This window comes from Glandiceps talaboti, chromosome 6 (genome assembly GCF_964340395.1).
Source record: "Glandiceps talaboti chromosome 6, keGlaTala1.1, whole genome shotgun sequence".
In the NCBI taxonomy this organism is placed as follows: Eukaryota; Metazoa; Hemichordata; class Enteropneusta; family Spengelidae; genus Glandiceps; species Glandiceps talaboti.
This window is the reverse complement of record NC_135554.1, coordinates 15,726,602-15,749,567: the sequence shown is the minus strand read 5'-3', so window position 1 is coordinate 15,749,567 and position 22,966 is coordinate 15,726,602. Positions and strand designations below refer to the sequence as shown.

At 36.0% G+C, this 22,966-nt stretch overlaps 3 protein-coding genes across 4 annotated transcripts; all 3 read right to left on the bottom strand.

Moving 5' to 3' along the window:
- Positions 1-814: 814 nt before the first annotated feature.
- On the bottom strand, positions 815-8,320 carry LOC144436378 (glutamate receptor 2-like). Of its 2 annotated transcripts, none has more exons than XM_078125170.1 (5): positions 8,190-8,320; positions 6,208-6,356; positions 4,929-5,126; positions 3,441-4,508; positions 815-2,988 (listed from the first exon to the last, which is right to left on the bottom strand). In XM_078125170.1, exons 1-5 carry the CDS (start codon positions 8,269-8,271, stop codon positions 2,926-2,928), a joined length of 1,560 nt encoding a protein of 519 aa, XP_077981296.1. In that variant the 5' UTR covers positions 8,272-8,320; the 3' UTR covers positions 815-2,925. The 2 variants fall into 2 exon arrangements, with proteins under 2 accessions (XP_077981296.1, XP_077981297.1); XM_078125171.1 differs by having other exon boundaries at positions 815-2,985.
- Positions 8,321-10,668: 2,348 nt separating this feature from the next.
- Positions 10,669-13,027, bottom strand: LOC144436677 (glutamate receptor 2-like). The gene is made up of 2 exons (XM_078125521.1): positions 12,316-13,027; positions 10,669-11,844 (listed from the first exon to the last, which is right to left on the bottom strand). Exons 1-2 carry the CDS (start codon positions 12,922-12,924, stop codon positions 11,776-11,778), a joined length of 678 nt encoding a protein of 225 aa, XP_077981647.1. The 5' UTR covers positions 12,925-13,027; the 3' UTR covers positions 10,669-11,775.
- Positions 13,028-13,046: 19 nt separating this feature from the next.
- Positions 13,047-19,558, bottom strand: LOC144436897 (putative glutamate receptor). The gene is made up of 5 exons (XM_078125759.1): positions 19,410-19,558; positions 15,453-15,550; positions 14,404-14,601; positions 13,122-13,389; positions 13,047-13,054 (listed from the first exon to the last, which is right to left on the bottom strand). Exons 1-5 carry the CDS (start codon positions 19,489-19,491, stop codon positions 13,047-13,049), a joined length of 654 nt encoding a protein of 217 aa, XP_077981885.1. The 5' UTR covers positions 19,492-19,558.
- Positions 19,559-22,966: the final 3,408 nt, after the last annotated feature.

Sequence of the window (22,966 nt, the reverse complement as noted above, 5' to 3'; positions counted from 1 at the left end):
TTGCTAGTATCACCTAATGTTGTTATGTTCGTTGCTATCACCTAATGTTCTTATGTTCGTTGCTATCACCTAATGTTCTTATGTTCGTTGCTATTACCTAATGTCGTTCTGTTCTTTGCTATCACCTAATGTTGTTATGTTCGTTGCTATCACCTAATATTGTTATGTTCGTTGCTATCACCTAATGTTGTTATGTTCGTTGCTATCACCTAATGTTGTTCTGTTCGTTGCTATCACATAATGTTGTTATGTTCGTTGCTATCACCTAATGTTGTTCTGTTCGTTGCTATCACCTAATGTTGTAATGTTCGTTGCTATCACCTAATGTTGTTATGTTCGTTGATATCAACTTATGTTGTTATGTTCGTTGCTATCACCTAATGTTGATCAATTCAGCTGACAACTTATATGTTGAAAAACGTCTACGAACTTTAATGGTCGTCTACAGTTTAAGTCTATGAATTTCATTCTGTACATTTAAGTGTTTTGTTTATATATATATTACCATTTTAGACATGTAATTGAGGCTTGACTCATTGCTAGTCAGTACATCTTCAGCTTCATATTTTGTGAATAATGTACTAAAAATGACACAGAAATTGGCAGAGATACTGTATGCACAAAGGATATGATCGACGTGAAGGAAATTAGTACAAAAATTGTCTAAAGTGACTGGTGTTCTCGAATATAAGTGGGATTTTTTCAAGGAATACGTATCTGATTGCTATGACAACATAAATAGTGTACAAAAAATAACGAAACAACACATCGCAGAAAACACAAGAAAACGTTTTATTGCAAATTATCCTTATAAAACAAGAACTATGTTTTGATAAATATTACAAAATACTAATAAATCTATTTCTTAAATACTCTCATATTCAGTCTGGGCATTACGTCAAATTCGACACCTCTTCTGTGTTCTGATGTTTTGTATGAGGTTCTGACATATGAGAAGTTAAGCTTCTGACACATTTTAAACTATGTGTTTGTTAATAAAAAATCTTATTAACTTTACAATGTGATTTAATAAATATGATAGTGCAGGAAAATACTTATAGTCTTTGTGTTACCTATAACCTGCCATCAGTTGATATGGATGAAAATTACTTATAGCTTCATAGTGTCGGTGGTACTTCAGACCACTATAGAAAACCTACAGCGGTCAGAGGCGGTACACGTTTTACGATTTATTAATTAAACTTTAAGGAAGCGTCAAGATGATTAATTTATTCGCAAATATTTTTCTTCATTAAGTCAAAGAAAATAAGAGTGACCTAACGGATCATTAGGTCATGGGTATTTTCTGGCTGAGTGAAGGAAACTACTGGGGAGTAATATGATTATACCTCCTTAAGCATAATTTATGAAAAATCGGTAAAATAACGGCGATTGGAATGTTACGACTCATATTTCCTCACAACCAGTGATGTAGAACGACCAGGTATATAAACCATATTTTCTGTTCAAAGACATTAATTTGGCTTGATGAGTATGGTGGTAAATGACAATTTCTACTTGGCGTTTTAGCGTTGCATGGTTACACAATCTAAAAAGTGACCAAGATACAATACTGGTCATTGCTGGTTTCATTGCATTGTATATCACTGACCAAATATGGATGTTTGCGACCGAAGATCCTATGATAATCCGCCTGGCGTGAGAAGGACCAAAAGCCATCCGTTCCAAAGGTGTACATTCCATATCAGGACTGTATTGATATTACATGGCAAGGGAACGTTTATATGATGGGGCATGTAAATTATTTTTTATTGTGATATTAATCCGGTTAGATTGCAAAATATGATCTTGAAAAGTGAAAATATTTTGCGGAACTACTTTTTCTTGCATATTGCACGTGAGCGAGACAGTATGATACATGTATGTTGAAGCAGGTCTTGATAAAGAATACAATAGCTTAGAATAGAAGCAAGAACCAAATTTCTTTCACAACACATATACTGATTGCACATAGCTATGAATATTCTAATTATCTACTAGAAGGCTCTAATAATCTCAAGCGATTCCATCCTTAATACTCCACCAATCTGTACACCAATTTGCATGCAGACATGACCATGTTGCACACAGTGAGGGTAGTCACTGTTGAAATACGATGCTAGACTGCTACAACATTCCATTCCATTAACTCAGTGACTCTGCCAAGCAACCGAGTGCAATTGCATTTTTCCTTCAAAATTGACATCATTCTTCTATTTAGCTTATGAATGTAAAGATAGTTGTGGCTATATAAATGGTGGCGGTAAAAAATGCAAACATTCCAGGAACTATCCCCACATCCTATCTCTTATCCGCAGCCATACATATGCTATGTATACCACGTTCAGAAGATCCCTCCCGATTTTAGTAATGTAGATCTGATTTACCTTGTTAGTTTGCTATAGAAATACAATATAATGGTGAGAAATAACTCTCCAGGACAAATCATTGTCTTATTTTGTATATTATTTACAGAGAACAAAAGCGAGACTGACTTCACCTAATTAGCTACATCTTTGTATGTAGGAACCCAGTAAAGTTATTTTCACCATCCCCTGCACCACTGTGGAGCCGCTCTGAAATAGACTTATGAAAATTGGAAAAACAATTGGAAAATATGGTGTGGAAGAAATTTACTATACACAGGGAGAGGCACTCTGAAAAACAAAGAAAGCTGGGAGCTCATAACGCCCAAACAATGCCGAGACTATTGTTTCAAGAGAATATAACAGAGTGTTTCCAGAATGCTTCACCCTAGTGTACAGAAGGTATCGTCTAAGCCAGATTTGCTAAGTTTTATAAGTGACAAAATTGGTGATAATGACTTTTCTGGGACCTTACAGTATAAAGGAAAGTCGCTAAGATGACGTCACTGGGCCAGATTCTAGCTCTGAATGTTCAACTTCACAGTGAACTTGCTTATATTTACACCATGACACCAGTTGATTCAGTTTGGGCACCAGAATCGCTCTTTGGCACCTCAGGCTTCTGTAAAAAAAATAAAAAGAAGAAAAAAAAAGTGATTTATTCAAACTACCTCTTAAAGGGGAACACCACGCCAGGATATAAAGGCATTTAAAAAAATAAACTATGGATTCTGGAAAGTCATTTCGTGATTTATAATTACAATTACTTTTACATTTTTTTTAATTTCAGAGAAACATCCAGATCCAATAACGTGTGCCTTTATAGGGTATCTTTGCTGTGGGCCACATTGCCTCATTGGAGCCAGCAGAAGTGACTATTCACTGCGAACAATAAATATTTATGACTCCTAAGTGTTTATTCCGTTCAGTGTAAAATATCTCCCATGAATATTCATTGCTCATCCATGAATGATCATTTCTGTTGACTCAAAATAAAGTAAATAACACAAGTCATAACATGAATATGATACGATCTGATCAAAACTTACAAAACACGAGCTCCCGTATACGTACCTCGACCGGTTTCTGTTTCGAATTATAGAAGACCCATTCGCAAAGAAGGAGTGGAATACTGAGGACGATACCAATAAGTAAGATGATAAATATACCACTGATATCAACCAGAGTTATTGCCGATGCATACATAGGTTTCTTCCCATACTGTTCTGATGAGGTCTTACCGCATTGGCCTGTAGTGCGCCACCACTTGTCTTGCAACATTTGCAATGTTCCGTCGTCTCTGAGTTGCGACAATGCCACACTAAACGAGGCAGTTCTTGAATCGTTTAGCGGAAAAGCGAGTCCGTACGATCTGAGTACGACAGTTTCCGATGTCACATATAGACTACAAACTTGATTGACAACATATTCCAAGAAGGTACTCTCTCCAATGAATGCGTATGTCCCACTGGATTGTATAACTCTCTCCACTCCCTCCTGAACACTCTTCACTAAAAACGTTGGGTTAGAATCCATAAAAGAACCCATTCTTTCAAACATTTCATATTTTGAATCTCGAAAGAAAGACTGTGTAGCCCCGTGATCAAGTGTACCGTACCCGACATAGTACTGCCTTGACAGCTCATCAAAACTTTGAATTGGAGTTGACGTCGCCCTTGTCACTGTCATGAAGGATGCCAAATTCGACAAATATGCGAAGAGGATGACGATGATGAAGAAAAACCAGAAACCGCTGAGGAAACGAGTAGCGATGGAACGGGGAGAATTGTGGTATCCTTGCAAAGTTAAGGTACTGAATGTAAACCAGAATGAGTTCAGACAGTTGAAATGTTTTCCCTCGGCATTGGTGACTTCATCGCGTTTGGACAAGGCTCGCCACTCGTACGGACTAAATCTACTCAACAGGAAAAGTACTACTCCAACCACCACGAAAGCGACAATGATACAGATCCATACTTCGACTGTGAATGGAAACAAGAAAGTGAAAAGATTCCCATCTTTGCCACTTGTCGGTTTCTTTAAAAGCGCCTGAAGACCTGCATTCATAAATGGCTTGGTGAAGTCGACCACTTGTTCTCTACGGTAGCTTATAGTCAATGGTGCGGCTGCCATATCTACCTCCTGTAATCATAATAAAACGAGGTAATTGTGTTAATAATCATTAATCATGTTATTAAATAATCATTGAATAACATTAACATCTGAAAAGAATGAGTAAAATTTGAATGAATTCGAAAACACGACCTTCCATACAGTGAGGATGGTGACATGGTACCAACGTCGGTGATAGAGATATAGAGAAGCTATTAGCTATCTCATAACCATATTGTTGGCGATGTAGACGGTACGACAGCTTTTACCAGTCTTCTCTTACGACTGGCGAGTCCTATAGTATTTTACAAACTATTTTTAAAATGGTCTGTAGGGGGTTACTGGCAGATGATGTATGTATACGTGTTCGTAGTGTTTCTAGGTATTAATGAAACATTGAGTCAAATCTACATGGTCTGTGGTATATAACGACAGTTTCATCTGACTTACCCTTTTGACTAATTGGCCAATCATTCCAGTCCAGTTACCTTCCCCATCGTCACTACCGTACCGTCCATCAGGGACCAGACTCAGTTCATAGTCAAAATCGAGTTTATATGCTAAAAGACTAACAAGATCGGCAATATATCCCTCATATTCATTGTTTCCAGTAACTTCTTCATCTACTAGCTTCAAGAAAGGTGGTTCCTATTAGAAAACACAGATGAATACATTACACTGATCCAATCTGATGTGATGAAAGTGGCTACATGTCTTTATTTACCTCTATTTCCATCGCTTTTTGTATTTTGTTTTGTTCCGGGTGATCGCAGCCTTCCCACATCTGGCCCTGTGTTACAGTCATAGAAATTCTCGTTCAAATCTCGCGCTTTTGAGAGGTTTCTTCAACGAAACAGCACACTTCTCTATTACACAGGGTCAGATGTGAGGAGGCAGTGATCACCCGGAACGAAACAAAATGACAGAAAACTATGGAAATAGAAGTACTAAATAAACACAATATCATCTAGCCGCTTTCACCGTATCATATTTTAATCAGATTGTACACAGACCTAGAGTCTCATTATAAGTAATTGATTGGTTGATTACAAACGTTATTTGACAAATTATATTTTTCAATACAATATTCAACACGATGACGGAGTATTTGGTCCAAATTTAACTGATAATGCGGGGGGGGGGGTATTGGAATGACAAATGTCCACATCTGTCCGTATTTACAAGAGCATGTCGACGTCTGTCCGCATACAGAATGTGTCTTTGAAACTCCTGTCTATTTAAACTAAAACTGTCCAAAATATCACGGTCACGTACTTTGAGGTTTGATGGACATATATGTACGTCACTTTGTTTGGCGACGTAAATGGTCCAATCATAATACAATTCGTAGTAGAAAAATGTTATATAATCCATAATTGAAGGCATTGAATAGATAGAGACTCCATTCAAGTGTCTACACCCATCACAGTGGTAAACTTTTTTAGGCCTTTGACCTTGACCTCCATGCCACTTTGAATAAGAATTGATACAATACATGATGTGTCAACGTACTTGCTGTTGAAGTGCTGCTTTCTAGTCATCTAGGACCCTTTGACCTTGACCTTCATCTTCAAGGCCTTGCCATGATTTCATCTATGACCTGAATAAAGGGGTGGGGTAGGGATGGGGGTGTTTATTTGTTTATGTAAAACGTTTTTCATTACAAATATATATATATTTATTTATTACCTATAAAACAGACAGAAAATCTATTTTTATAGTTACCTACCTGAATGGTTGTTATTATAAGTTTTGGACGACTCTCTGTTGTTGGAGTACCGAGTGTATCACGTGTTGTAGTAGAAGGGTTCGACAAAGTGGACGTTTTCTGACTAGGAGGATTCGGTGTTGCTTGCCTCCGTAATCGTGCATAGTGGGCTAGACAAAGAACAAATACATGTCAATGTTACTGTAGAGTAGGTATTGAACTTCGAACATAGCCCGTGTATATTTGTATGTGAGTTCGTGCGGCATTCGTGTGCGCGTTTGCATGTACACATATGAATGTATATGTATGCGCTTGTGCGCATTGTCAAAATTACGCGTTTGAAGTCATATCTCCGCGTGCCACGTATATTAACTTTAAGCAATGACATTTTTGCTAGATAGAAGAGGGGTCTATATATGTTCGCACTGTCGTGCAGAGGTCGAATTATGAACCGTCTTTGCTTGCGACTATCATTGTCCCATTTATCTAACATAATATAATATTGTAATGGATAGTATATTCAAATAGAAGTTGGTTTAACACCGTGTACTTCATGTACAACACACATGTGGTGGAACTATTTATATCTAAAAATAAAAGTTTCTCAACACTTAGGGGCAGTCTTAGGACACGATAGGTATTCTTGCTTGACTGACTCACTCTATACAATGTCTACATACTAATGACAAAGGTCACATTATTACTTTCTCTATGTTTTTACTTTGTATTTGCTCTGCTTAATCAACATCTTCGTGTATACTAGGTGGTCTAGAAGCTTGGAGGAGGAAGTGCTATCTTAAGGTAGTTTTAGACTTGTGCACAAAAACTTCCCAGCTTTGAATTTGCTAGTCTAAGATTTAATGTATTACAGCATATATTGTGCAGTAAACAGTGTGGTAATCTAGGTGAGAAATTAGGTTTGGGTGAAGCACCACAGTTGAACCATGATCATGGCATTGTAGAAATGATACCTGCTTCCATCACAATCAAAAACACAATACCCCCCCCCCCATCGAACAGTTTCAAGCAGAGTGACCTGCACAATTTCCAATTTCAAAAACAGGAACCCAACCAACCAACACCTTGATTTGATCCACTGACCCCCTCCCCCGAAGAAGATGCCCCGTCCATTATTAATAGTAGAAGTACTAAACAGCATCCTCTTTTCGCCTTGCATGTTATCAGTCTACCTCAGAGTAGAATACCTCCGACACACGTATAATGGCCAAGTACGTTTCACCAGAGTATTTTTGGTATAAGTATCAGTAACATTCATTTTGAAATAATTTCTTATATCTAAATAGCATGACCAAGTTGAGACAGCGGCTATCATCAATCTAGGCACCTCGTTGATCTTTAAACTTTTGAACTTTTCATCTCAAATACTTCGACTGTTTTTATATATCATTTTTTTACGGGAATATATAATAAACTTATTATATTTTGTTTGTATGTAAGTAATATACAGTGTGTATACATTTACTCATCATTGGTTCAATCACCTGGTTTTAAAAGGAGCAGAGTTTGTTTTCATTTAAAACTGTGCTATAGTGCGAAGTAGAAAAACTAAACAAGAAAAACACAAAATTGCAACATGTCACGAGAATTTTGATAATGCACACAAACATTGTAGTGCATAGCATGAATGTAATTATAAACTGAATTCGCCTCAAACATAACTGTTCGTTGAGAAGGTCATAACAGCAGAAGGTCATGGCACTTCAATGTGAACGGCATCAAAATAAAACTTATCATAGTTAAATATATTTATCAAATGAAAGCTTTTGTTCATATTTTCATTTGGTGCTCACTTGAAAGGTCAACCGATTCACATGCAATAATATAGCGGAATAATTATTTTCCAAAAAACACTCAGACGGTTTTCTTCAGTTGAATCGTAAAGGACATTAAAATATCTTGTCACCGCTATGAAGTAAAAGGGCCTCTTGATAACTTTGAGGCCGGGATATCGCAGTTAAAAATATGCAAACGATAAAACCTACCTTCAACTTCCTCGGCAATACAGTTACTGACTGACGATAAACATATGGTAACCATGGTGATGTAAATTAAGTACGACCCCATGATTACGCATAGGATCTTTCCAAAACAGCAGAAATAGTCGGTGTTGGATGCTGTACAAATAATGTAGATATATCAGTTTACAATCCGCAGCGTATAGATGTATCGTGATATGGTGATCACGTGACTTGTAAATGGAATTCGAATAATGAGATACAAGATATTTTACAGCCACTGTCACTCTAGATCTCGTGCGGTGTCTCGTTACTGCTATCCCTGTCGTATGTCATGATCCAGGCACCAATTTGTTTCAATATTTGTTATTCCTAAACAACAGGTTCAGTTTTACCACTAACAATTGATGGTTACGTGTGCTTAAATAACCAATTAGAATAGAACAGGTATCTTTCAATCTACAACAAAAATTAGCACACCTCCCCCAAACAAACAAACACACAAACAAACAGACAAACAAACAAACAAACAAACAAAAACAAAAACAAACAAACAAACAAACAAACAAACAAACAAACAAACAAACAAAAACCGAACTTACACATTCAGCTTGTGGCTCTTTAAATATCAACCATAACATAGTTGTTTTATCACAAGTTCTGACACCATTTAAGTTGACTACAACTTCGTATTAAAAAAGTCCAAGTTTTATTTCTTTGTTTAACATAAAGAAAGTGTCTGTAAGGGGTATTTTCGTAAGACAAAATCACCTTGAATTTTTGTATTTCGTCGTCATTCGTAATCACTGATCTAACTACGTAATTCATTGATAAATGCTGGTTTTGAGCCTAAAAAGAAAGAATATTATTTATTAAATTTATACTTTATTTTCTCTGTAAATTGTACTGAATAGACCCCCCCCCCCTCCTCCACACACACACCTCATATTCTATACACAGTGGAGTACCATGCCAAGCATAAACCCAATTCCCAATATACGGCATATCTAATTGTAACATCATACGCGGTCCAGTAGCATCATTCTCCCTGTGAAACCAACCAAACTAACGAAAAACAATTCTTTGAATGAAATGACAACAGAGACTATACTCCAACATGGATTCAATATCATCTTTATTTTATTCTCTAATCGGCTATACAACACAACAAGCAAATGTCATCTTAGCTAACTTGACCAAAATACTGCAATCACAACCATTATAGGATGAGCATGTACTTTGAATTAGACGAGATGTCACGTTCATTGAGACTGGCCTAAAGATTCAACGCCACAGGATGTACAGGATGAGCATACACTTTCGAGATATCAAGTTCGGCGAGACTGTATACAAGTTTCTTTCATGTGAGGTTAACCTCTATCTTCATTGTCTTTATCTAAACATCAAAACCTGTAGCCAGTCACACTAAACTTGGTATTACATCTCATCTCATCTCATCAAAAACTGCGTGCTTAGACTGTACATAACAAAAGTAATCCAATAGGGAACTTGCAAACCCGCCATGTTGAATGTTGCATCATGGGAAATATGATTATAAATGCTAATCAATTAGTATTATAAACAATATTGTTATATTGTTTGTAACCATAAATGATCAATTCATAGTCACCCTGACCATTGTGGGAGGTTTATTTTATTGGTAGCTCCAGATTAGGTAATACGATAACCTCAGATATTCCCATAGTCCTTTGCGTCAGAGCATGCTCAGTCTGGATTGCAAGTTCCCTATTGTCTCAAGATGTCCACATACTATTGCTGAATCGTTAGTATAATGGAAATATTATCAATTATTAATATACAAGATAATTTATTTAATTGAAAACTAAGATAATATATTATATTTCTATGTTTTCATGCATAACTGTTTGTCTTTAATGTATATATCTTATTCAAAATGTATTGTAATTATTTGACTATTACGATTCGGAATACTAGTAATATTGCCACGATTTTAAACATGTTTGTGGCATGCAGTGACTTCCAATAACACTACTGTGGCAATCAAGCTACCGGCAAAGTAAGATAGGCACAAAAACAGAAAACTATTAATTGTTGTTTGTGCCTGTGGTACATTACACAAGTGGGTGATAGCGTTACCTTGGTTATATTAGTCACTCTGTCATCAAGATGGTGAGAACACTGAATGTGATTGAATATGCTGTCACTTGCGGAAAACTTGCTATCAGAGATTCAGAGATGCCACTCTACTGCGAGTGTAATTACATCGACGTCCATAGATTGCTCATATCAACATGTTGCAACAATAGTTTTAGTTTGTATGTATGTATGTATGTATGTATGTATGTATGTATGTATGTATGTATGTATGTATGTATGTATGTATGTATGTATGTATGTATGTATGTATGTATGTATGTATGTATGTATGTATGTATGTATGTATGTATGTATGTATGTATGTATGTATGTATGTATGTATGTATGTATGTATGTATGTATGTATGTATGTTAGTTTTAGTCTGTAGTCTGATTCACCATAGTCACTTTATTGTAGTCAAAGGCCATAGGCCCAAAATACAATTTCAAACTTACATAACCAAAGATAGGTTACAGTTCCGTTAAATTATTTGCTTCACGTGGGGGTCGCGTGATTTGTTACAGTCCAGTAAGTTTCATAGTCTGATTCCCGCAGTAGTACATATATATCATTTTGACATCAGCATCACCTTGACTTTTGCCAGGATCTGTAAACAGTCATGTTCTGATGTGGGGCGCTTCTATACTCGACACGTCTTTCGAAATGCATGCACTTTATGTACGCGACACCGCGAATTCTGAGCTTGGTTCTATTCAGCTTTCGCTTTCATCTAGATGGATATACAGGTCTACTTTGATTCCATTCAATAAATAGCCAAATGAGTTTACCGGTTATTCATCCATCTTTGTAGCTCCATAATTCATCTTCATCATTGTTATTCCATTTCATGTGCACCTTGTATTATCAATAGTCGTAACTCGTTAATAAAGACCATTAAAAGTACTCAATGTATTTCAATCAAAAATGAGCCTTATTTCACGGAGACCATTTTACACAGTAGAAGCGACACCTTACATTCCTACAACTTTGTTAGGCAAGGTCGTAGAGCTACATTTTAGTTGTATTTCAATTTGAAAACTGTTGTCCTTCAAAACGTTTATAAATTACACCTATCTCCCAAAATAACTATACTTATTTCTATTTTAAAACATTCGGTAATCACACAAACAACATGTCTCTAAATTACTCAGAAATATAAACTGATCGTTATTTCTCACTTTGCCATTACCTCTACAATTAAATGTTCAATAATGAAAATAATTATTGTCACTATACCATCACATATAAAACATTTATAACACGTAATGGGAACTGGGAATTAATTCAGAAGAAAAAGTACATGTTTGTTCTTTGTATGTTATTCTGACCGAATCACAATAACTCTACCCGATTCAATTCAAGCTACATGTTAATCTCAGTGAAGTTACACCGATTCTCGCTTGGCCTTGGGGAGGTCTCGTAGGCAGAACCCCCAGCGGCAAGAGTCTGGGTAATCGAGACTCGCTACACAGGTGTGCTTGTTGAAATCGAGTTCTAGACCGCGGCGCTGGCTGTTCCACTTTGTCCTTCAGAATCGGTCCGAGTCTCTGGTACATCACGTTTCTGAAAGAATAATATGTAATCATCTTATTCAACCATCTTCTTTGTATTCTCTTCTTTGTATATGTATTATCTTGTCTGTCTGTCTGTCTGTCTGTCTGTCTGTCTGTCTGTCTGTCTGTCTGTCTGTCTGTCTGAGAGTTTGTTTGTTTGTTTGTTTGTTTGTTTGTTTGCTTGCTTGTTATTTTGTTTTCAGACGAAGTTCTGCAGAGAAGGATCATTTCCACAAGTTGACTCATCAGTGTATTGATTATTCCTCATAATATCAAAGCACACATTTCGTCGAATGTTGTCTGTATCAAAGGGTGATGTGCTGGTACATTGTCGCTACTCTAGGGATCAAACATCGCTCTCACACGTTAAACTAACATTTCACTTATACTTGCTTGCTTCACATACTATGAGAGAAAAACGCAAAAACAAATGTCAATGTCATGTGGTCGATCATACGAAGTATCATGGCTTTTTTTTTACCTTGGATTTCTGTTTATAAACAACCCATTCACAAAGAAGGAGTGGAATGCTTAGAATGATACCAATAAGTAAGATAATAAAGGCACCACTTAGATTGGTCAGGGATATTGCTGATGCATACTGTGTAGATTGCCCCACATCGGAATCGAAGATGGAGGCATCTCTGCATAGGCCTGAACCACGCCACCACTTCTCATAAAGCATATCTAATGTTCCGTCTTCCCTTAATTCCAGCAAGGCTCTGCTAAAAGAATCGGTTCTGGAATCATTCTTTGGGAAAGCAAGACCAAATGATTTGAGGTTTATAGTACCAGGCATCACATACAAATCACAATCTTTATTTGCGATATGCTGCAAAGTGGTGCCCTCCCCGATGAATGCGTATTTGCCATTCGATTCTAAGACTTTTTCCACTCCTTCTTTAGTAGTCCACACAGATGATGTTGGATTGGATTCCATAAAGGACCACATCCTTTGATACACGCCTATCTGGGAATATCGGAAAAAGGCTTGAGTCGAGCCGCCTGTGATTGCACTGTACTTGATCTTGGTCTGTCGTGATAACTCGTCGAAGCTTTGCGGCATTGAAGGTGACACCACCTTTGTCATTGTCAGAAAGGCTCCTAAATTCGAGATATATGCGAAGAGGATGACGATGACGAAGAAAAACCAGAAACCACTGAGGAAACGAGTAGCGATGGAACGGGGAGAATTGTGATACCCTTGCAAAGTTAAGGTACTGAATGTAAACCAGAATGAGTTCAGACAACTGAAATACTCTCCCTCAGCACTGGTGACTTCATTACGTGTGGACAAGGCTCGCCACTCGTACGGACTAAATCTACTCAACAAGAAAAGCACTAAAGCAACCACTACAAAGGCGACAAAGATACAGATCCACACCCTGGCCTCGAATGGGGATAAGAATTCAAAAAGACTATTTTCAATTATCAGCCCATCCGGTGGTTTCTTCATGAGCACTTGGATGCCGTAATGCATAAAGGGATGACTAAAGTCGACAACTGCCGCCCTAAGGCTAGAAATAGTCAACCCTGCCGCTACCATGTCTGCTTCCTGTAATTAAAAGACATATTTAGTGATAATGGATAGATAGAAGAATAAGGAGATCTTGAAGAAAGAAGTGCCAATTAGAAAAGTATGTTAGCCTATTCTGAAGATGACCGATGATTGTGACGACTGACTTGCTGGTTGGAGTGGGTCATGTTGGTTGCAATGATATTGGGTAGATGGTAAGTGTGTGACAAGACGTTTGTCACTATGTTAAACTCCTGATGACGGTTCACAAGAGTTATGCTAGATTATGCTAGACACTTGATTGTCATGATCTTTAGTGTTTTGAGAAGACAATTTCATACACTATGGTCAAACTGTGTCCAGCAATCTTCTATCACGACGAATTATCCTATTTATTACCTTTTTGGTTGGATTGGGCCATGTCTTGGTTGCAGTTGGAATTGTCACCTTTTGTTCTATTACAATACACCACACTCATAAAGTTGACCCATTATCATGGTAAGTTCACCTCCACTTCCTATATATTGCAGGTGGTTGTGGTGTAAATGATGTTGTTGATGATGATAATAATCATGATGATGATGATGATGATGATGATGATGATGATGATGATGATGATGATGATGATGATGGTGGTGGTGGTGGTGGTGGTGGTGGTGGTGGTGATGATGATGATGATGATGATGATGATGATGATGATACATGTATTTTGTGTTTTGCAATAACTATTTATCTTAAGTTTATTTTTGTATGATTCATGTTGTCTATTTAAAATGTTAATAAATTGGTTCGACAAGCACATTTTTTTTACTAAATGGAAGGATTCATTATATTTTCATTTCATCTTAGTCACAGTTTACAGTTTTTCAGGTACCCACCCCCCCACCTATGCTGATTTTTTCAAGTAACCCCCCCCCCCGATGTGTTTGTGAATGCAGCCTAGCTAGATTATTTTACATTCTTATTTATAATACGAGATAACGCTTTTTGTAATCAAGATGGCGGCAGCAGCGGCATTATTGCTTGTTTTTTCATGGTTGTCATGATACTTACCCCATTGATAAGTTCACCAACCATTCCACTCCAGTTGCCATCTCTTGACAACGAGCCGTACTGTCCGTCTTTGACCAGACTAAACTCGTAGTCAAAACTGAGTTTATTAGCTAGTTGCCCAGTGAGGTCTACGATGTACCCTTCATATCGGCTGTTCCCAATGTTGTTTTCGTCTACTACCAAGAAGAAGGGTTCATCCTGGGAAATTGCAAATCATAAAGAAACATACAAAACGAATTAGTCTAGAGGCTATCCATTGGTTTTTGAATCTTAAGATCCTCGCCCACACGTCTAGAGGAATCGGTGTAATGTATCAAACATCTAGGTAGACCACATACTTACAAATTTGACAATCCAACACACAATGACAGGCTATTGTCATTGGTCACCTTATTCACGCAATTACTCATTAATATTAAATAGGTGAATCATGTTTGACATTAAAAATAATGTTTACTACAACAACCATCTCCAGTCTGAAAGTAAGTCACGTGATGATGCGATAACATCATAAGTTTATATTATACAGCTGTTGGTGATAATTTACATTTTTGGAACAGAAGTTGATGCTATGTTATTTGCAATGGTTACTTAGACATGGAATGAGCTCTTCTGATTCCAAGCCACGGATAGCCTCTGGACTAACTTTGAAACCCTCCATATAGATGAGATGTAGATGTCTGTTATGGAATCAATGAAACACGATCTTTACTATATTTTGCTACCTTCGAAAATATGTAATTATAAAGACCAAGTGTAGTTGATCAATAACAAAGACGTGTAAAAAAAATTTCGAATAACTTCATGTTGTATGTTTTACAAATTTATTAGGTTTTGATTTGCAATTTATTGAGTGACAGAATTCGAGTTCGTCTATCTTCTTTCACAATGATTTTTCAAGTACTGTTGTAAACGTTGTTTTATTGATCAAAAATCCAAAAATCTCATACATTTGGCGGCAATAAGGTAAACATGTCATTTGGAAGCCAAACTCTAAATAACAGACATTCAACTTTTTTTTTCTTGCGCATGACTGTTATATTACCTACCACAATGGTTGTAATTCTGAGTTTAGGACGGCTCTGTATAGCCGAATCTGATGATGGCTCAAGAGTTGCCTCCCTCCGTAATCGTGCCCCATAGTGATCTAGGGTAAAAACAGAAACTGGTAACATGAGTAGTGCATATACAATGAAACTGTATTAACTCATAGACACTGTCTATGATTAACTGTACATGTCAACGTATTACGTGTCACACTTATTGTGATAGCAGATCTAGATTGATAGTAAAAGTTTTGACTGTCTCTGTATACAGTGGGAGTATAATTGATACTAACAGCGTCTTGTTTTCATCGAGATTGCCTGTCAATAGTAGTCTTCACTTTTTTGTAAATATATCTTTGAATACTTTTTAGTTAATTAAAAAATAATTAGAACTAGAACTTGGTACATGTAGGGGCTTGCATGGGGGATACTACGGGGGGGGGGGGGGAGGGGGTTACGGTATTCCTAAGTGTACGGGTACGTGCCGCCAAACTGGGTCACTTTTGAAGAAAAAATCTCTAAACATGGGTCCACTTTTCATCTGAAAATTCCCTAATCGTGGGTCAATAACGTCCGCATTCTTTTCAAAAATCTTCACAGCAACAGAATAAAGGTAACTGACTGGAAGATTTTTCACTCACGACGAACTGATATGCATGATGATGCGATGCAACCCGGGGAACACAATATGCAGTCCTTAACTATATGTATGTTTGTGACTGACAATCCTAACAATGGGTTATTTTTGGATTGTACATGGGTAGATGTTTTCTAATTAAGTTATTATACCTAACACATCTGATGCAATACTATTAATGGTGTACGATATTATAAGTAAGTTATTATACCTAATACAGCTGATGCAATACTGTTCATGGTGTATGATATTACTAGTAAGTTATTATACCTAACACAGGTGATGCAATACTGTTCATGGTGTATGATATTATAAGTAAGTTATTGTACCTAACACAGGTGATGCAATACTGTTCATGGTGTATGGTATTATAGGTAAGTTATTATACCTAACACAGGTGATGCAATACTGTTCATGGTGTATGGTATTATAAGTAAGTTATTGTACCTAACACAGGTGATGCAATACTGTTCATGGTGTATGATATTATAAGTAAGTTATTATACCTAACACAGGTGATGCAATACTGTTCATGGTGTACGATATTATAAGTAAGTTATTATACCTAACACAGGTGATGCAATACTGTTCAGGGTGTATGATATTATAAGTAAGTTATTGTACCTAACACAGGTGATGCAATACTGTTCATGGTGTACGATATTATAAGTAAGTTATTGTACCTAACACAGGTGATGCAATACTGTTCAGGGTATATGATATTATAAGTAAGTTATTATACCTAACACAGGTGATGCAATACTGTTCAGGGTGTATGGTATTATAAGTAAGTTATTGTACCTAACACAGGTGATGCAATACTGTTCATGGTGTACGATATTATAAGTAAGTTATTATACCTAACACAGGTGATGCAATACTGTTCATGGTGTATGATATTATAAGTAAGTTATTATACCTAACACAGGTGATGCATTACTGTTCAGGGTGTACGATATTATAAGTAAGTTATTATACCTAACACAGGTGATGCAATACTGTTCATGGTGTACGATATTATAAGTAAGTTATTATACCTAACACAGGTGATGTGATACTGTTCATGGTGTACGATATTATAAGTAAGTTATTATACCTAACACAGGTGATGCATTACTGTTCATGGTGTACGATATTATAAGTAAGTTATTATACCTAACACAGGTGATGCAATACTGTTCATGGTGTACGATATTATAAGTAAGTTATTATACCTAACACAGGTGATGCATTACTGTTCATGGTGTACGATATTATAAGTAAGTTATTATACCTAACACAGGTGATGCATTACTGTTCATGGTGTACGATATTATAAGTAAGTTATTATACCTAACACAGGTGATGCAATACTGTTCAGGGTGTATGATATTATAAGTAAGTTATTATACCTAACACAGGTGATGCATTACTGTTCATGGTGTACGATATTATAAGTAAGTTATTATACCTAACACAGGTGATGCATTACTGTTCATGGTGTACGATATTATAAGTAAGTTATTATACCTAACACAGGTGATGCATTACTGTTCATGGTGTACGATATTATAAGTAAGTTATTATATACCTCCCAAACCATTTTTTAAACGTCCAAGTCACAGCTAGTGTAGTATTTAACATTTTTAAGGGAATATCTCAACTCTATTTTATAATGCCAATGAAATAACGGGGTTTCTGAAATGTAATGACTTGTATCTCTATATGGACGCCCTCAGTGGTGACATGAGGAAGTCAGAATGGCAGAATTAAATAGCCTAAGACCGGGCATCGTCGCAAACCACGGCCTGTTTTACGGCAACGTTCTTAACGAGCTTCCCGCATTTCGAAATGTAGTGGTAGAAATAATAACTCTGGTTTGCGAGAATGAAGACCGGGGTCAAGCAACTAGATTAGCCAGCCACTTGACTCTCTAGGCAGTGTCGTGAGATATGTTCGCTTATCTGAAGCCTGGTAATGGCACAACCCAACAGTTCAGGGCCGATGCTGACAATATACTTGTTGTTAGGAACCTTCACTGAGGAACTGCAAGGTGGAAGGGCCGGGAGAAATAAAGCCCGGTCTATTGCATATAATGTGTCCCCCCCTCCGGGGTCCCTCCCCGATTCCAGGGCCTTTTCTAAAAAAGTTATCCTCCCTCAATGTCATTGCCTCTAAAATATGACCACGCCCCACGTTCAAATATTTCAAAAAGATGGGTTACAATGATGTCAGAGGTGAAAACAGGGGATTTTCCAATGGCGTCCTTATATATATATATATATATATATATATATATATATATATATATATATATATATATATATATATATATATATATATATATATATATATATATATATATATATATATATATATATATTCCTTTCAACTATTGTGTCATTAGTTCGGTGTCCCTTTTTTTCATTTCATTAGAAAACCTAATTTATTTTAGATTGATGTGGAAGTGTAGTAATTAAAAATACGTCCTCGACGAGTTATAGCTAATCAATAGCATAATATATTTTGCATTTACTCATTTCCTGGTAAGTATCAACTTCAGTGTGGTTTAAATTCTCATAATTGACAACTTATGAAAATCCTATTTCAACTTCAATGAGCAAATGATAATGGCTAGATAAATTAGTAAAATGTTAAATCTTGTATTTTTACAACATAAAAGAAAAATACCTTAGGCACAACAACAAAGTTTTACCCTGATATTAAAGCGTAAAATAAAGACTTTCTTTACTGTGGCAGTTTGACGACCACCAGCAGCGAATACGGTATGGGGTTTACAGTTAATGTTGTCTAAATTCTGACCTTAAATACTCATACGGTATCATATTACTTAAAAAGATAGGATACTAGTAATGAGGCATCCAACATATTGACCTTATGCCATTTGTAAATGAGGCACCAACAGATTGGTCGGGTAATATCTTTGTCACGAGTATCAAACACTGCAGTACATAAATTGAATGTAATGTTTTATTTCTTGCTATATAATTATCATCCATCCATCCAGGGATATGATTCTACAATTACCCCGCTGTTAAGCTTGAAAAAAACACTACACAAAAGCTAACCTTGAATTACGATTTGCTCAGCTCATGCATCATTCACATATTCTTGACGAGCATGTGTAAAAGTGTAATGCAAGAATTTATCGCAAAGAAATCATCGTCCCTGTTTCAACTGTTTAATGAATTATAATCGAACTTGCGTATTAAAACAAAAAGTGATGAAATCTTGGATTATGTTGAGAATGTTGCACAAGCATCCAAAACGTTGTTAAGGGCGTTGTCAAGGACAAAGTACGGATATATATATATAAAACCTACCTTCAGCATCTTCTGCAGTACAGTTACAGATTGATAAAACGCAAACAGTCAAAAAGGCGAGGTAAAATAAATGTGACTCCATGATTACTCACACAAACTTGAAACAATGATGAATAGACGGTGCTGGAAGCCGACAAGAGTGTGTCGAAATATCAGATTGCAAATATTCTGGCCTAGATGCATTTAATACGATCACGTGATGATGGGTGGGATTCAAATTATGAAATACAAGAGGCAAGGGCATTCCAACAATTTCGGATCAACTATCCATTTCTTTTCCAAACATTCAATAGCTAAAAAGTGTAGAAAACATATGTATGGTACCGACACCTTTTATTAAGTTTGTTTTTTAACATATCCTGAGACATTTTGTGGTAAACATTGTGATATTTGAAACATCAATGGATAAAATGCTTCTTCATTATATAAAGTGTGCTGACTTGTTTTTTTAAAAAGGTTGACTGGAAGCAATTTGCTTTTATATTAACATTTTTTTAAAAAGTCATTCTGGCGTAAATGTTTCTAAATAAGTATTGTGATTATAAAAATTATGACCATATTTCCAGAATGTAGTAATGACTATTTTCATGTAAATTCTGGCTATATGAATAATATCGTCACGAACCATGCAATTTTAACCCAAACATTTCCCGGGGACTGGGCTCCTTTTCTTCAGTGACGGTCACCAGTGCTGTCAAATTCAATTTTAACGTTAATGTAAACCACAATAAGGAATTAAGAACTAGCTGCTACGTAATATCCCTCGTAGCATTAGACGTCTACTAGCGCCCTCATAGGCAATAAAGGTTAATTAGTCCATTATCTTCTGGGAAAGCATTGGTATACATTAAGAGGCCAAATGCATAAACTATACAAAACCCATGTCTTGTGATCCTGTCAAACAGACACGTATGAATAACATGGCAGGTTCATGAAATTGATCTTTGCATGGAAAATAATAGCATATACAACATATTTTCACTGCGCTGTCTTCAATCCAAATTTCCAATTAAGTCTTAAGTTCACGTGAAAGCAACCTTAAATACAAGATGAAAGTGATACTAGTAAAAATGTATGATGCAAACCACGTCATAACATGTGGATGTGATCATAGCATAAACATGAACATAAACATAAACTAACGTAACCGATGTGTTATTTGTTTGCTTTCAAAAAAAAATGTATTGCAAATTCACTATGCAACTCTATCGTTCAAATTCACTATGCAACTCTATCGTTCAAATTCACTATGCTAATCTATCGTTCAAATTCACTATGCTAATCTATCGTTCAAATTCACTATGCTAATCTATCGTTCAAATTCACTATGGTAATCTATCGTTCAGTTCTATCAATATAAGCTTTACTATGGAATATTCCTAAAATTTAGAATATGCACTCTCAATCCCTTCCTTTATTATCGTCCTTCTTTTCCAGATGTTATCAAACTATTCACCATGGGGGATTGTTTGGGATAGTTATGTGTGAGATATCGCATGACTACCGGGGTGTTGTCCATGGACGACACCGAGGTAGGAATGCAATGTCTAACATACGCATCGAGTGAGAAAACACGCTCCAAAAATGAGACAACCCACATCTTTTTTAAATCAGTCGCAGAGGTTGATATTTGAGTTTTTGTTTGAATAGTTTGGTCCTATTGTTGTATATTATCAACATATTCGGTTGTTCACACCTTTTAGGCATATATGTTCAGAACAGCCAATCAGAGAAAAGAAATGAGAATGAGGGTCAAACCGATTAATTTCATTGATTGAATATGTAGACACACACACGCTTAGACTGACCCGTCTCATGCGTCTCCCATTGACGGTGAATGCCTTTGTGACATTACAGCATTTGCGATATGCTCCAACGCATCGGTGATATACACCGCTGCCTGCGATGATGGCCACTTTTGCCGTATCACAGAGTTTACGTCACACGTTCACTACTTTTACAAACTGAATATTAATATCATATGGTGTAAATAATAATAATAATAATGATAATAATAATAATAATAATAATAATAATAATAATAATAATAATAACAATAATAATAATAATAATAATAATAATAATAATAATAATAATAATAATAATAATAATAATGATAATAATAATGAATTTATTCATAAAACAGACTGGCTCAATTCCGAAATATATTTCTGTTAAATTCTGATGATGTACAATTCCACCAAAAGCTAGTGCGGCGTATATAAACAAAGCCTTGGTACTTGTATGTCAACCAGCAACCGGCATTCATTTACATATATATATATACAACAGCAAAACAATCTTTACCCACAGCTTTGAAAAAGTCTTGTTAGATACAATAACTTACTCGTAATATCGTATGCCCTGAACATTATTGAATCAGTTGTGGTAAACATATTTTGTTATGATGAATCAAATCAAATTACTCCAAAACTAACGCCCCCAACGGTGAGTTTGTTATAAATCTGTTACTGCTTTACTTGTGGATAAAACCGACCACTGATTAACATGTACAATGTCTGACATCTTAACACTTTTCAGAGAAGAGGTTGTCTGATCAAAAAACGATAGTACAGTTTCAAACTAGTAGTAAACATGGCGACAAATTCAAAACCAAGCTTTCGCTCAAGATTTAAACTAGCCACTACACGACCTACAGATAATATTGACCACAAATTAACATATACAGTGTCTTTTTATAAGTAACTGGCCAATTTTAGATAATGGTACTACACGCTAAGTAAACCAATGTTTACATACATTTTTGTCGACCAAAACAACGAAATATAACAGCGTAATATTTTTTTTGTGTATTCTCAAAAAATATGTCACAGACAGAGGATCGAATGATGTAATTTTGTTTACTCTAAAGATACATCACAGGGGCAGAAATCGAGTGACATTATTCTATCATTCTAAAATGACATCATAAGCAGTAAGATAAGGGGACAATTCTAAAATGACATCATAAGCAGTAAGATAAGGGGACAATTCTAAAATGACATCATCAGCAGTAAGATAAGGGGACAATTCTAAAATGATATCATAAGCAGTAAGATAAGGGGACAATTCTAAAATGATATCATAAGCAGTAAGATAAGGGGACAATTCTAAAATGACATCATAAGCAGTAAGATAAGGGGACAATTCTAAAATGATATCATAAGCAGTAAGATAAGGGGACAATTCTAAAATGACATCATAAGCAGTAAAATAAGGGGACAGAGCTAGAACGTGTGAAAGAGCTAAACGCTGAGTTTCCACATTTTTGGTCGTAAATTTAGTAGTGTATATTATATTAGTGCTACTTTAAAGTTTAAAAGGCTTAGCAATTTCTGACATATACTCAATATGGTCAAAGATAAGTATCATTATATTCAATGATGAAAATTAACAACTGATGATATCAATCTATCTGAATGGAGTCTTTCTGAAGAAGTCCTGAGACAATGACAGAGGAAAAAGTGTTATAATTTTGGATTAAAATCTACAGCATTTATTGGAATTTAGGAAGAGTATTCACTCACGTTTCCCTCTTTGTTATACCATATGCGAAT

Coding starts and splice junctions, on each gene's coding strand:
- LOC144436378 (XM_078125170.1), bottom strand. CDS start 8,271: ATGGGGTCGTACTTAATTTACATCACCATGGTTACCATATGTTTATCG. Junction 6,357..8,189: donor TATTGCCGAGGAAGTTGAAG/GTAGGTTTTATC, acceptor TTCTTTGTCTAG/CCCACTATGCACGATTACGG. Junction 2,989..3,440: donor CGAAACAGAAACCGGTCGAG/GTACGTATACGG, acceptor TTTTTTTTACAG/AAGCCTGAGGTGCCAAAGAG.
- LOC144436677 (XM_078125521.1), bottom strand. CDS start 12,924: ATGACAAAGGTGGTGTCACCTTCAATGCCGCAAAGCTTCGACGAGTTA. Junction 11,845..12,315: donor TTTATAAACAGAAATCCAAG/GTAAAAAAAAAG, acceptor TTATTCTTTCAG/AAACGTGATGTACCAGAGAC.
- LOC144436897 (XM_078125759.1), bottom strand. CDS start 19,491: ATGGAGTCACATTTATTTTACCTCGCCTTTTTGACTGTTTGCGTTTTA. Junction 15,551..19,409: donor TACTGCAGAAGATGCTGAAG/GTAGGTTTTATA, acceptor TTTTTACCCTAG/ATCACTATGGGGCACGATTA. Junction 13,390..14,403: donor TTGGTGAACTTATCAATGGG/GTAAGTATCATG, acceptor TTTTAATTACAG/GAAGCAGACATGGTAGCGGC.